The sequence below is a fragment of the Apus apus genome, chromosome 11 (genome assembly GCF_020740795.1).
Source record: "Apus apus isolate bApuApu2 chromosome 11, bApuApu2.pri.cur, whole genome shotgun sequence".
Taxonomy (NCBI): Eukaryota; Metazoa; Chordata; class Aves; order Apodiformes; family Apodidae; genus Apus; species Apus apus.
This window is the reverse complement of record NC_067292.1, coordinates 9096883-9111357: the sequence shown is the minus strand read 5'-3', so window position 1 is coordinate 9111357 and position 14475 is coordinate 9096883. Positions and strand designations below refer to the sequence as shown.

The 14475-nt window shown below is 40.6% G+C and overlaps 2 protein-coding genes across 2 annotated transcripts; one reads left to right on the top strand and one right to left on the bottom strand.

Annotated features, from left to right (window-relative positions):
• Positions 1-346: 346 nt before the first annotated feature.
• Positions 347-3472, bottom strand: CKLF (chemokine like factor). Its single transcript, XM_051629133.1, has 4 exons — positions 3306-3472; positions 3031-3189; positions 2327-2422; positions 347-741 (listed from the first exon to the last, which is right to left on the bottom strand). Exons 1-4 carry the CDS (start codon positions 3372-3374, stop codon positions 640-642), a joined length of 426 nt encoding a protein of 141 aa, XP_051485093.1. The 5' UTR covers positions 3375-3472; the 3' UTR covers positions 347-639.
• Positions 3473-3491: 19 nt separating this feature from the next.
• TK2 (thymidine kinase 2) lies at positions 3492-14475 on the top strand. Its single transcript, XM_051629132.1, has 10 exons — positions 3492-3705; positions 4571-4608; positions 5427-5501; positions 6406-6459; positions 7989-8078; positions 8732-8805; positions 10624-10712; positions 11015-11094; positions 11656-11736; positions 12128-14475. Exons 1-10 carry the CDS (start codon positions 3531-3533, stop codon positions 12224-12226), a joined length of 855 nt encoding a protein of 284 aa, XP_051485092.1. The 5' UTR covers positions 3492-3530; the 3' UTR covers positions 12227-14475.

Sequence of the window (14475 nt, the reverse complement as noted above, 5' to 3'; positions counted from 1 at the left end):
AGTCCTCAGACACTGAAACATTGTATATTGCTTATAATGCTAACTTAATTTTATCTCCTATATCAACGCACTGCAGTACAGCTGTGGTTGCATTACACCAGGGACAGTGTGGTTATCTTCAGCATTATTCTGAATATAAAAATGAAAATCTGGGGATCAAAATGTCTTGCAGTATTCATGGGGTATGAGTCAGTTATCAGCTGATCTAAGGAATGAGGAATACAAGTACGGGTGAAAGAAAATGGGTTCCTAAAGGTGTTTACTGGTATATTCAATTAAGTAATTTTTACTTTAAGTGTACTTAATAAATAAATAGTGTTAAAGAAGGTACTTAGGCTTATTTGTATTTTCTTTTTTTTTTTTTATTAGAGAAAAAAAGGCAATTATTAATTAATTTTCACAGGGGTGCAAATGTAATTAAGTTTAGAAAACCAGGAGAATTTTCCCTGAAGATCATACTGGTGAAATTGGAACACTAAACTACTTTTGTAAATCTAAGAAAACTTACAAACAGTACTTGCAAAAATGTACATAAATGCACAGGAAATTCAAAGGTGAACACATGAAATTCAGATTCTTTAAAAGAGCACAGTAAAATGGTCATCAATGGAGAAATCTTTCTTTTACTAAAATGGTATCTTATTTTGCTGCAGTAGTACTTCTTGGTTCATCAAGACTAATCTTCCGGAAAATAAGAACTGCATCAACAACACAGAGAACAAGCAAGATAAGACCAAGCACCTATAAAAATAAGGATAATGTTAGTTTCCCCATAGAATCTCTATCTTTTCCTGTAGTGACACATCTGCTGTTCTTCAAAGAAGTGGTAAACCCATCTTACTGACTTGCTTCTGGACTCTTAAATATATGCGTGATTTGAGACAACTGATAAATAACATCCATATTTAAATCCCATCAGCCTTTCATCACAGAGCAGTCTACACCCTGGCTTTGTTTGATGTTTGTGTGAAGCCCTGGAGATTGTGAAGCCCTGGAGATGACGTGTTCACCTTGAAAGCCAAGCTTTTGCAGTATGCCAGACAATGCTTTCATCCTAAATCAAAACCCTTCTGTCTCCTGAAGGACTGCCTAATTAATGGTATTGGCCTGGAGAAAAATGAAAAGTTGTAGAAACAAGCCTAGCAGAAAAAAAAATATGTACTCCTCTGAAGTTCTGAATGGGAAACATATTCCAAATTGAAGAAAATGTATGTAAGTATTAAAAAATATACAACTTCAGGCAGGCAACTGGAAAAATGTGTTTGCAAAACATCTGCTGAGTTACTTACTCAGCTCTTGCCCTTCAGCCCAATCCCACATTCACACCAGTGCTTTTATGCAATTATGTTTTAAAATGGAATTGTCTGAACAGTGGGGAATAATGCTAAGGCCAGCTCTTTAAGGAGAGCACAGTTCCAGCCAGTGTGTCCTGTAGTACAGGCCATGGGGCAATTCTGTTTCTCCCAACACTGAAGATGCTATACATTCTGCCCAAACTTGTTTTCCAAGCTACCTGATTAGTCTCCTAATTCCAACTTTTATTTCCATTAACTTCACAACTGAGAACAGTTGTCAGAAAGTCTTTTTTTTTTTTTTCCTCAGGATGTCAGTGCCAGCAGGCATCAGCTTTCCACCTCTCTGTCTCTTAGGCTGATTCTGAAAAGTGGCAGGTTCTGGGTTTCTTTTCATTGCTTGTTACATTTAGCTTATCTTGCAGTTCAGTAGGCTTACCTACTTTCAAAACTGAAGTTTTTTCCCCTTATTATTAGTGTTAATTAGTTTTAATTTGAATAAAAAATACCACTTGCTTGCACTATTAAACTGGTTTGACCGTAAGTACACAAAAATATAACAATCATCGTATGAAAACTGCTGTAATTTCTCAGTTTGTGTCAGAAAAAATGATACACACATCAGGAAGGAGGTACCAGCACGTCTGTTTAAAAGTTTTAACTGTTTGTAGCAGGATTGTAGGCATTTCTTAAAGTAGTGTAACCTAACTGGATAGTCCTCAGAGCTATAGATTCTCCCACCCATGTTTTTAATCTATGGAAGCAAATGCAGGTTACTCAGATTAGTTAAACTCTTTTGCAGTGCTAGTACGTCTCTGTAGTAAATACTAAGTCTAGTAATTTCTTTAAATCACTAGTAATCTGAGGAATTTTTTGGTAAGATACACTGCACTCTATGCACTTTTGTTTGCAACTTGTGTACGTGTTTCCATGACAGAGTTATTTTCCTGGTCTTCCCACAATGTAAGCACACCAAGAGGTTCACACTGCGTCTACTGTAAGAATTGAAATTCGTTAATAATTCTCCTACTTACTCCTCCAGCCAGTGTCCCATTGTTGGTCTTGATGCTTATCGCCAACAGGCACACAACGACCAGGAACAAGGCTGCGATCACCGAGTTTAAAACATCCTGGAACAGCCCGTGGGAGCAAAATGTTTATTCTGAAATACAGACCTGAGGAGGAACGTGAATCGCTCCCAGTATTGTATCAATCCTTAAAACCTGCTGATTTACTACGAAAATGGAATTGCACTGATATTCACGTAAGGCCGATAGTGACACCCAGTGGTTTGATGTTAAAAAGAGCGTTTGTGATAGAACTTCCTCATTTTACCTTCTTTCTTTTTTTGGCAGTCAAATTTATGCAACTTGGCTGTGACTAGAAAGGCAAACAAATTAAGAAACAAAAACAAAAAAAGAGAGGTAAGATGAGCACTCATTACTGCTTAAGTAACAGTAGAGCCTTGATTTGTGATGTGAAAGATGGAAAGTACAGTATTACAGAGTTAAGCAAATGCTGGTCATTGCAGGAAGGGCTGGTAGGGGAGATAAGCCAGCTACGTAGGAGCTGATGCAGAACAGTGTGTTCTGTCCGGCAAAACCGGTTCAACACTAAAACACTGTTTTTTGCTTAAACTTTACCGAAGCAGTAACGGAGCTGTCCGACAAGGGCCCCTGCGAGCAGGACACCGCCAGGGGGTCGAGCCTGTCCCCGCCCAGGGCCGGGCGATACTCACCGCCAGCGGCCAGAAGAACCAGCTCATCTTCCTGTCCAGCTGCAGCAGGTTCAGCACGAACAGCAGCGCCGTGATCGCCGCCTCCATGGCGGCCAGCGCCGTGTACGCCTCGTGCGAGCGGGAGGCCGCGAAGCAGATGAAGGTGACCAGCGCCACCAGCTGAGGGGACAGAACGAGCAACGCGGGTTAGCGCGGGTTAACGGGGGGTTAGCGCCGCTCCCCGCCGCCCCTCCCAGAAGGGCCCCCCGGGGAGCCCCCCTCCTCTCAGGGCCTACCGTGCGGGCGATCTTAACGGCGCCCCGCGGAGAGCGGGGGTAGCCCTTGTCCACCGCCACCAGGGCCATGGCTGCGCGACCGGCCGGGCTGGGCCGGCCCCTGCAGCGCCCGCGCCCCGCCGGTGGGCCGGGATGGCAGCGCGCCCCGGGCCGGCCCCGGAAGTGACGGCGCCGCACCGGAAGCGGGCCGGGCCGCGCCGGTGGCGGCGGGCGCGGGGATGGGCGATGTGGCGGCTGGGGGCGGCCTGGGCGCGGCCCGCGGCGCTGCGCGGGGCCCGGGGCCGGCGGGGGTCCTGGAGCGGCGCGCCGGGGGCCGCCTGCGCGGGCGGAGCGGCCGCGGGCTCCTCGGCGGGCGGCCTGGCCCTGCGCGCCCGGCCCGGCCCGAGCGGCGCCGGCGGCTGTAAGTGCGGGGGCGGCGGGCCTGGCGGGGGGGCGGGGCTGGGGCGGCCGTGATGGAGCCGGGGCGGGACCGCCCGCTGCACCCGCCCCGTGCTTGTCGCTGCCCGGGCGGTGAATCGGGTGCGGCAGCGGCGGAGCCCGGGGGAGCCCGGAGAGGCGCTCGGTTCCTGTTCAAGTTCCGCACGAGTAATAGCGTGAGGAGCCGCCGAGTCTCCTGACAGCCGCGGGGCTCCCCGCACGCTGCTCTGCCGACCGGGCCTCTGCCCATGTCCGGTGCCGCGGCCCCCACCGCGGGGTCCCGCTCCGGCCTTCGCCCAGCGCGGCGGGTTTTCTTTGCCCTGGGGTGCTGCCGCTGTCTGCCCTTTTGGCGTTGTGAAGTGTCTGGCGATCCTGCTGTTGCTTCCAGGAGTGCTACAGTTGGGAAGTTTTGAAGTAGTGATATGTAAGACATGTGAATTGTTTGTCTTGGAGGTGTTCTGAAATTTTCATCCCTTTTCACCCGACTGTGTGGCCAGGCCTGTGAAGTCACCAGTGGGTGTCACACTCTTGACTGGCCTGCCCAAAAACGAGTTTTTCCCCGCAGGAATGGTAACTAACTGAGGAGCAGTGGGTGTAACAAATACCTGATGAAGGCTGTTGTTGGCACTCTCTGAGTCCTTGTAGTGTGGAGTACAATGAAGACTTAAACTCTGTCAGTGTGTGCCACAACGTGTCTGGTGTGTGACCCAGTGATTCCCTGAAAGCTAAAGATTGGTAACGGAGCAAATGTTTGTATTAGACAGTAGAGAACTTTGTGGAGGGGCTCACAGTAAGAGGCTCAGTATAACAAAGTTTGTTGTTGTAACTCCTATTTATTTCCATTCCAGATAAACATCTGATAAAAGAAGATGATAGAAAGACAGTTGTAAGTATTTGCATTTTGATCAGAAAGCTGTGTAAAACACACAGCCTCTTCTTTTATCTTGATCTGTGTATGTGTACGTTATTAACCATCAAACCTGGCTGTTAGTGACTGGTGTGCAGGTGCTGGGTCTGTCACTGGGTCTTACTCAGTGCAAACCTACACTTTTCTACTGCTGTAAATGGCAATAAAATCATGAGGGATTTGTGCAAGTACAAGGTACTGCTGCAGGGCCAGGAGTCAGTTTGGGGTGAGTGCTTTGTGTGTGTAGTGTTGCAGGTGCTCTACACAACTCTGCCTTTTAGGTTTTTTTGGCTTGTTTGCTTTTCATTTTTATTATTTTTTTTCTTTTGTAAATTCTGTTGCTCACATTGCTGGATTTGGAATCTTACTACTTTAATCTACAAATTATTTTAAGACGGTTGAAACAAAAGTCTCTTATTTTAATTGTGCAGGTTTCTGAAAATAAAAATTTAATGCATCTTAAGGTTTAAGCTATCTGTTTAGTGGATACTGAAATTGTTACTGCAGTTGGTGTTTCTTTTAAGTTGAAAACAAAAGTCAGAGGTGAGTGGTGGCAGCCAGTGTGTTGGTGACCCCCTTAAACTCTTGGGGGCCATGGGAACAGATGGGATGTTGGAAGCAGGGGGAGGCAACTGACTGCAGGGGTGCCAGAAAGTAAGGCTGCTGTCTTTCTAGAAAATAACCTATTTACTTTGTGAGGAAATGGTATGAGTGATATGGAGAGAGTGCATTTTTATATATGCTGTTTAGTACTATGGAGTGGCACAGTTTTTAAAGGTGGTCCTGTCTTTTATCAGATATGTATTGAGGGGAACATTGCAAGTGGGAAAACAACATGCCTGGATTATTTTGCACAAACTACCAGCATTGAGGTACTGGATGTAATTTTCTTTGTCTTTATTTACATCATTAAGCTGTTGCTTGTCTGGACAAAACTGACAGTTATCTTGGAGGTGTTGTCCTTTCTTAGGCTAATGAGAAAGGAGCCATTTGTCAGCCAGTTCACTTACTGGTGCACATATTTAGCTCTCCCTTCCCCAGCTGTTTCTCAAATTGCAGAAGAGAAGTACAGATCCTGTGCAATATAGTACTGGATGCCAAAACGTCAGTAAAACCTGTGGATTACGGTTTGTACCTCTGTGAAGTAACTGCAGCTCTCGTGTTGGGCATGTTTGGGCATGCTTGTTTGCTCTTCTATGTCACTTAACTCTTTGATGTAATATCTTTACTTTGTAATAAAAAAAGTAAAGATAAAGAAGCAATCATGTAAAAATACTAATGTGTACTGAGACACCAGTAAATGGATGGCTTTTTCTTTTTTTAAAAAAAGAAAAATCTGTTAGAATTGCTTGTGGGCATTTCTTGGACTGTCAGTGTGCTTGCTTTTGCATTTGCTTGGAACAAGATATGGGCAGGGTAGGCTTGTACTGTCTTGTAAACAAAATCAAGATCACACCTCAGTGAGCAATTGCTTTTGTGTACGTCAGATAGTAATTCTTTTTCCCAGCATCTGATTTTGACTCAAAAAAGTGAAATTATATCCAGGCTCATAAGGTAACCAATCCAGTGGTTTATTTTTGTGGTCTAAAAAGATGTTGTATAATCGTATTCTTCTGATTTTTTAAGTGTTGTAGAGGGATGAGCTCTCTAGTGCAAGTCCTGAATACTCTGACTTACTGATGGAGTATTTATTAAAAATAGGTGTAAACTTGTAGGGTCAAATTACATATTTTGAATCTAAAATATGTTTAACATGGAGTTGTTCTTTTTAACAAGGTTTTGACAGAACCAGTGGCCAAGTGGAGGAACGTTCGTGGTCATAATATCCTGGTAAGTGGCAGAAATGAATTCTACAGTTATAATTCTTGTTCTTCTAGAAAGGGGTGTGGACTTCTTACCAATCAGCAAAACTGTTAACAAAAGATGTGATCATAATCTCATACAGCAAACAAATAAAGCTCAACGAGGCAAAGATCTTTTACTTTGATTAGGACATGCGTGTCACAGAAACGTTACATATAAAATGCGGTTTCAGCAAGGACGGGGTCTTTTATTGGGTATGAGCTAAATAAACTTACAGAAAGGTAAGCCCTGAGTGTGGCAGTTGTTTCTAAATCTACTTACGTCTATTTTAAAGAAGAGAAGAATGTCTTTGCTATTAAATTACTTCAGAAAGTGAGAGGTGAATCTGATCAGTTGATACAGTTTGACTGTTGGAGATACGGAAACGCTGGTCCTGTGACGTGCTGAGAGCTTCTGTTGCCCTTTGGGTAGTCATTGCTTCTGGGAAACATTCCCCACAGATGTGTCCCTTTGCCACAGCTGTGCTCAGAGCAGTCAGGGCTCTGACTACATCTGCAGATAGACTTTTGCTGAGATGCTTGGAGTGGTTTCTCATGTCAGTCTTCCCTGCTTATACAACACCTGCATTGCAAAGATCCCGTTGCTGGTGATACCTATGCTGAAGCTGATGTGGAATTTGTTGTCCACACAGTGGTGTGGATACGCCCCAAACCACGCATGCCCCAACAGGTATTTGATGCAATTGCTGCTAGCACAGATCCTACTAGTAAATTTCCCTACTAGCAGTTTCTTGTGCTATACTTTGTTATGATTAATCAAGGGATGGCGTGTGCTTGGCTGTGTTGAACATCATCACAGGAGTCTCATAATTCCACAGTACTTTCTGATGCTGGTCAAGGAGAAAAAAAGCCAGATCTGTGGACTGAAGCAATGCTGCTGTCTTAGTTTGTCACCTCAGCAAACAGACACTGAACAATGTCTTATTTTGGGTTGGATCTTTTATCAGCTTTGCAAGATAGGCTCTTGCTTCTGTGTGTGTGTGGCATTGCAGCAATTAGAGCAGAAGATCTGAGATCTGCTTTGAGGATCCCCTTGGGAAGAAGAGTTGTCTGTGTTAAAAGACACCTATTCTGAGGCTCAGGTATACTTACTGGAACCATATGTTGCATTTCTGGATGGACTGGGAGATACTGAGAGTTTGTTAGGGCACAGAAATAGAGTACCAGATACATTTATATTTGAGTTGTCTCAAATGACCTGTGCCTTGGTCCTCACCATTCCAGGTGCAGAGTAACTAATTCCTGCTGACTTCAGCAAGTGTTCCAAGTGCCCCACTTTGTGTCTTTAAGGACTGGGACTGTAATTCTTACATCTGCATTGCAGAGAGCAGATGATCACTTAATTCCTGTCAAACCTGGTGTCAGCTGTTCTAGTGCACTTCTTTTACCAATTCCATCCTAGTGCAAAAGCTTATGAAATACCCAACCTCTCTTTTTTTGCTGTTTGACCTTACAAAAATGTCTGTTTGTCTCATTTCTGTCTCTAAATAACCACAGGGCTTAATGTACCAAGATGCATCAAGATGGGGGATAACATTGCAGACTTACATACAGCTTACAATGTTGGAGCAGCATACTAGACCAATGGTAAACAAACATTTTTCTTTTAATTTTAAAGAAGCATTAGATAGGGTTATGAGTAATAAGTATTTTTAACTATGTATCCAAAAGTTAAGGTGCTGTTTGCATTCGGTCTTTGTTTCTGTATTGAGGCTGAATTTTTATGGTACAGAGACACTGTTGATATGCTCAGAATCTCCTCCAGGGGTGAAACATCTGCCTCCAACCAGCTTAGAACTTCTATTTCCCCAAACTAATACTGCCTTTTTTTTTTTTTTTTTTTTCATCATCCTTATGAGCTGGACTTACAGAAATCTTTTCATCATCACTGTGCATCAGTGACTTGTTTGCAATTGGTGTCTCTCTAAATGTAGCTATTTAAAACCTCTGGCAAACTTTAGGTAATCTTAAAGGTAGTGCAAGTATTCATCCCACTGCTCCATGCTGTATAACACAAAAGTAGCCATTGCTGCTTGTGTTAATCCAAAATACTTCCACTACATTTTTGTTGCTTTTTTGCAGATGGTTTGCATCCTTTTTTTCTTGTAATTTTTTTGTTTTTCTGTATTGATTCACATGCTCTATCTAGTATAAAGGACATGATGAGCAATACGAGCTCAAAATGAAAGAACTGTACTGAAGAATGAAAACTAGTGAGAGACTGAAGTTTTCTTTTGTAGGTTTCCCCTGTAAGGATGATGGAGCGATCAATTCACAGTGCAAAATACATTTTTGTAGAGAATTTGTATCGAAGGTATGGTATGTGGTTTTCTACTTCCTTGCTGTAGTTAGATTTAAAAAAAAATACATATATGTATAATTGGCTGATGTTTTCTTTAGTAATTTGCATCTAAGTGGTCAGTGAAATCTGTCAGTTCTGTGCAGGAGTGGCAGGGTGTTTTGTATGGGACACGGTGCCCACTGGTAGAATAAAACCTGTGGGACGCTGGGCAGATGAGACCCTTTTTCCAAACAGCTCTTGTGTATTTAGCAAATATTATTATTTAGAACACCATTTCTTGAAGTTATCTGCTCTCCAGCTGAATACAAGAGTCTTGCTTAAATCAAAGCAAACCCATACTAGACAGGTCAAAACCCCCGAGGTTATAAAGGATAGCACTGTAGGAGGGACAGAATGAGATCCAGCCTTAGCATCCAGGATTGGCACTTACTGTAAGCAGGAACTTGAGTGACAGGTGTTCCAGCCCTGATGTGCTCACAATCAGGATTCATAGGATCAAAATAGCCTGAAAACCTTGGTAGGCTAGTGAGTAATGAAAGCAAGACCTGTTGTCTCTGAATGTTACCTTCTGAATCAGGTCCCAGCCCCCAGTGTGCTTGGGCCAGAGGCAGAGCAATCTGTTCTGGGGGATAAGACTTGGCTGAGAGAAAAAAAGCGTTTATTACCTGGCTGATGTGTAACTCATCCATCCCATGCTAATTAAAGTAGTGCAGTAATCAGCACTGGGTTTTTTGGTTTTGTTTTGTTTAGAATGCTGACCTTGTATTGAGAAGCCGATGTAACAGATTGTTGTTTTAATGAATTTTTTCATTGGTCTTAAGGGACAAAACCCCTTTCCTGTCCCTGTCTGCAGAAGAATGGCTGCATGCCACAAGATGGCATCCATGCTACATAAACACCTAGTCTGTTGCTGGAACTGCTTTGAAAGTTCAGAGAAACACAGTAAGATGTGAGGCAAACAGAAAGAGACATCATTTATCCCCAGTCTACATGCAGTGGAAGTGTATTGGAATGTCTTTCTCATTTTAAATTACTGCTTTTTTTTTTTTTTTGCTATCAGCCTGAGTCTGCTTGTGTTAACTCTATGTATTAATTTTGGAATAACATTTTTAAGGGCATCTAGGATGTTTCATGGCTTCAGCACTTTTTAATGTTGGATTGAAGGCATTTGCTTTGTTTGTTACAGTAAGCTGCAAGACATCTGATGCTACCAATAGCAAAACAACATATGATATAGGGGTGGGTAGAAGGATTACAAATTAAAAAATGAAAACTTTGGGCTACATTAAAATAGCCATTTGGAATGACATGAAAAAATGTTTGTCTTACCTCATATCCTGTCTCTAGCATTGGTCAAAAGTACTTGAAGAGAGTGTAAGAACAGAGTAAGCATTCATGATAATTTCTGAGTGTATCCTGTCACTTATAGTTAGTCTTCATTCAGCAGTGGTTTCTCTGTATTTAGTAACCCACAGGGAGTTTCTTGTTCATGAACCTGTCCAGTTTCCTTCTAAGCTCATGTAAAACTTAAGTTTCCAGGACATCCTATGGCAAGCAGTTCTATTTCTTAACTATAATGGGAAAAAGATTTAATATTTGTAACTGCTAATAATAGAAACTTTGTTTTAGTGGTTTTTTTTTCTTTAGGTCTTTGTGTTGTATAAACAATGCTTAATGAGGTTTTGAATTTGGGTGGGTATAATATTGGTCTTGTTTTAATTTCACAAATGCTGAAGTAAATTTGGAGTAATTCTAGCCGGTATAAAAATATGAGTTTAAAATTGCTCTGTGCAGACTGTCCAGTGATTGGTGGCTTTTATGTTTATTCAGTGGAAAAATGCCAGAGGTGGATTACGTTGTCCTAACAGAATGGTTTGACTGGATCCAGAACAACACTGATGTTTCGGTTGATTTGATAGGTAAGATATTGCATGAAATCTGGAGGGGCATGTTTGTTTTGGGCTTTCCTTGCTGGGAGAAAAAATAATTCTTGCTCATAAATAATCACATTATTCAATATGATAGTGATTACAGGGTGTAGCATCACACAGCATAAATTTGTGGATGGTTCGTGGATTGATTAACAGTATCACCAAAGGGGGGAGGGTCAGTGGTGGTACCCAAGTCAGGATTCTTTCCTTCTACAATTTGTGAAGTAAGCTTCTTCTTTGCTTTTAAAGCTGATCCTTGAACATAACTCTTACAATTTTTGTTATGGCAGTTTATTTGCAGACTTCTCCTGAAGTTTGTTATGAGAGGTTAAAGAGAAGATGCAGGGAAGAGGAAAAAATCATTCCTCTGGTAAGGAGTTCCTTCAATATATGTGGTTACAATGAGTTTTAAAAACATAATGATTCCAATCTAAATACTAAAATTATATCCCGAGTGTATTGCTGAAATGTGTTGCAGCTGTTTTCCTTGCAAACGTAAGACTTCAGTACTTAATTTGGATTTCTTTTATAAAAATTATGTATCATGCACACTGACTTTCCCAAGTGTTGTGTTTTAGTGATCAGTGTACTATAGCTGACTGTTTAGGTGCAGTATTAATCAAGTGTTAATCTTCTCTAAGATGTAAGAAGACCTGATTATATCCATAGAAGGGAAATGCAGTTAGTGATCTTTAAAGGAGCTGAGAGCCTGTCCTCCTGTAAGCTCTGTGTCTTTGAGGTTCTTCATGGAGTAAAACCTTATACTGGGAATTAGTTTTTCTCAGAAATGTTCCGATGCTTTTTATTTTTGTTGGTGGAAGTATCTGATGCTGGATTCTATATATAATTCTTAATTACTTACCACATATGTAAAAATTGCCATGTGTGTTTCATCCCTGGGTATGGTGTTACTTGAATGCCTCTTTTCTAGGAATATCTAGAAGCTATTCATCAGCTCTATGAAGAGTGGCTTATCAAACATACACTGTTCAAAGTATCCTGCCCAGTGCTTGTGAGTATTTAGTTAGAAGCAATTAAGCATATGGAGGATTTTACTCTTTAAATATTATGGGTGTTATTTAGTGGTACAAATAAATAAACAAACATGCTTTTCTAATAACTTTTGGAGAAGGAAAACCTTAGAAAAATGTTTACAGCTGTCAATAGTGCATAGAAGTGCAGTCTTTATCTCTGGTGGAATTGGAGGGTTTGTTCACTGGGATTGTTTACAGGATCAGACACAGCTTTTCAGTGAATGTCAAATTCAGATCAGAAAGCTAATCAGACCCATCTATAGGGAGTGTGTCAGTTTGGCTTCAGTGGTAGTCCTGTTCAATTTTGCTCGAAAGCAAACATGTTTTGTTGTGTCAGTTATTTCTAATGTTCATGTTCTTCTTTTCAAGGTTATTGGAGCTGACCATGACATGCAGAAAATGATAGAAAAGTACGAAGAAAACCGGGACCAAATATTAAATCCCTATAATATGCAAGACCATTTATAGAAGTCTACAGTTGTTGTATTTTAAAAAAAAGTTTATGAAGTCTGGTTTAGGGGCAATTTTTAGAGTTTTTAATATTTCTAAATATAATGGGGTTTGCTTTTGAATTATGCTTTATAGAATGTTGTGGACTTACTGCTGTGAAATGTTCTGTTAATGCCTCGTATCTGAACAGAAGCCAGTTCCCTTTCATGTTTTTATTTTCTCCATCAGCTTTACTATGTCAATTCTGTTCAGCTAAAATACATCTATTTCTCCCATTTCCCACTTCACTGCTGCTTCCTAGAAGTAACATAAGTTTCTTCCTTTTTTTTCTTAAAGACAATCCCATTTTTGTAATTTGAAAAAAATAGTTCCATACAAAAGGTGAGATGTCCTTTATTTTATGAGAGGAAGCAAATGAAGTGCATTGAGTTGATGCAGCTTTGTTAAATAGGTCTTGTCAAGCCAAAATGGGGGGTTTTAAACTAATCCTATCTACACTAGTGCAATTGCATTGAATTTAGTAAGCTTCTTCTGCTTTACATGAAACTACAATATAGCTGTAGTTCTGAAGATAACTATGTACAAGTACAGTCCCACTGAATTCAGTGGCAAAAAAACCCCCACGGTTTTTGGAAGCAGTTGCAGAATGGCTTTTAGGCTTTTTTTGAAGCTAGGTTTTTAAAAGGACTTTTATCTCTAATGTTCATGAAATCACTGGCCCTGTGGTAGCCAAGTTGAGAACTAGTGAAAATGCAGGGTGCACAGAACTGTGTTTGTTGTTCCTTTCAAATGGTTATAAAAAAGCTTGAATTAATTGACTTCTTAACTGTTTTGGGTCATTCATTTGTACCTTTTTTAAAAAAGAGAAATACAGGTGATGATTTAGGTTTATATCTTGATCAGTTTATTGTGACTTACAGGTATGTTAAGAGTAGAGAAACGTAGTGGAGATTTATTTTACACTTTAGCTGTTGAGTGTTGAGTTGGTCTTATTTTCTGCTTTACCTTCCTAGTGTTGTCTTCAAGATAATCCTGACAGTTCTGTTTTCACATTACTTCTGTTTGCAGGGAATTATTTGTGAAGTACAGTATGTAATTAATTTTTTTTTTTATATATAATAGTTTTGGATGGTTTAATTGGAGCAAGCAAGGTTAACAGTGCTGTAAAACACACTTTAATGTAGTTGAGCATATCATAGCTTTGTAGTGGATGCTTCTAAAAATGGCTAGTGCTTTGATCATTTATTACAGACATTTGTCTGGAACTTGTTGGAGGATACAGATTTGCAGGAACTTGGGTTTTTTTCCTGTTTCACCTGATTTTGAACAGTGTCTGATGGTATTACTTTTGGAGTTCTCTGCTTTTTATTTTGTAGTTTTTTGGTAGCTGGTTTTGTGGTATGCCTAAAAATCATTGTAGTTGAAATGACTGCACCATTTTCCAAGGCAGGAAATGCAGTTCATTTCTTGTTATTTCCATCTGGTGAGATTTTTTTTTTCCAAATCAGTACAGCTTAATAATGATCAGTGCACTGAGACAGCACTTCCTAGTGAGCTGCTATACTAAAGCTGATGAACTCAGCATTGCCATCCAGTTGTACAGCTTTGGAATCTTAGCTTAAAAATAAGATGTGTGTTAAGTAATCATCTTACTTACTCAAGCTTATTTGCAGGGGGATGGTACTAATTCTTGAAACCTGTTAAACTTTCAAAGCTTTTTGTATCAGAGACCAAAGGAACTATTTCTTTGGAAACAGTTCTGTAAACTTACAGTCATCTTCAGTTTGTTCTTCTAATTTCATTATGGGTTGTAGAAGCCAAGGATGTATATTTTGCATACAGTCCAAAAAAAAGCACTTAACTGTTTTGCACAGAAAATTTTACAGTACAAAGAATCTCACTTATCTTTCAGCTTTTGAAAGCAAATTTTTATCCGATTTCTCCCTTCATTACATCAAAACAGTAGTTTGGATGGAAGTTAGTGATATTCATAATTACAGTGTAATATAAGGGAATAAATTCTATCTCTTATTTATTAAAGATTAGGGATGCAGTGGCTACATGTGTACGTTTTGTTACCTATTACTTTTCATGTATAGATTGTCATATATGTCATATATGGGAAGGTTGGGGTATTTAAGGAAAACTGGGAACAAAACCAAACAGATGCTTGTTATATGTCATAAATGTTAAAATGTTTGCAGTCTGCTATAGATGTGTAGATAAAAATACTGTGTACTTATAAAGAGCTGTTTTTAAGCCTGGAA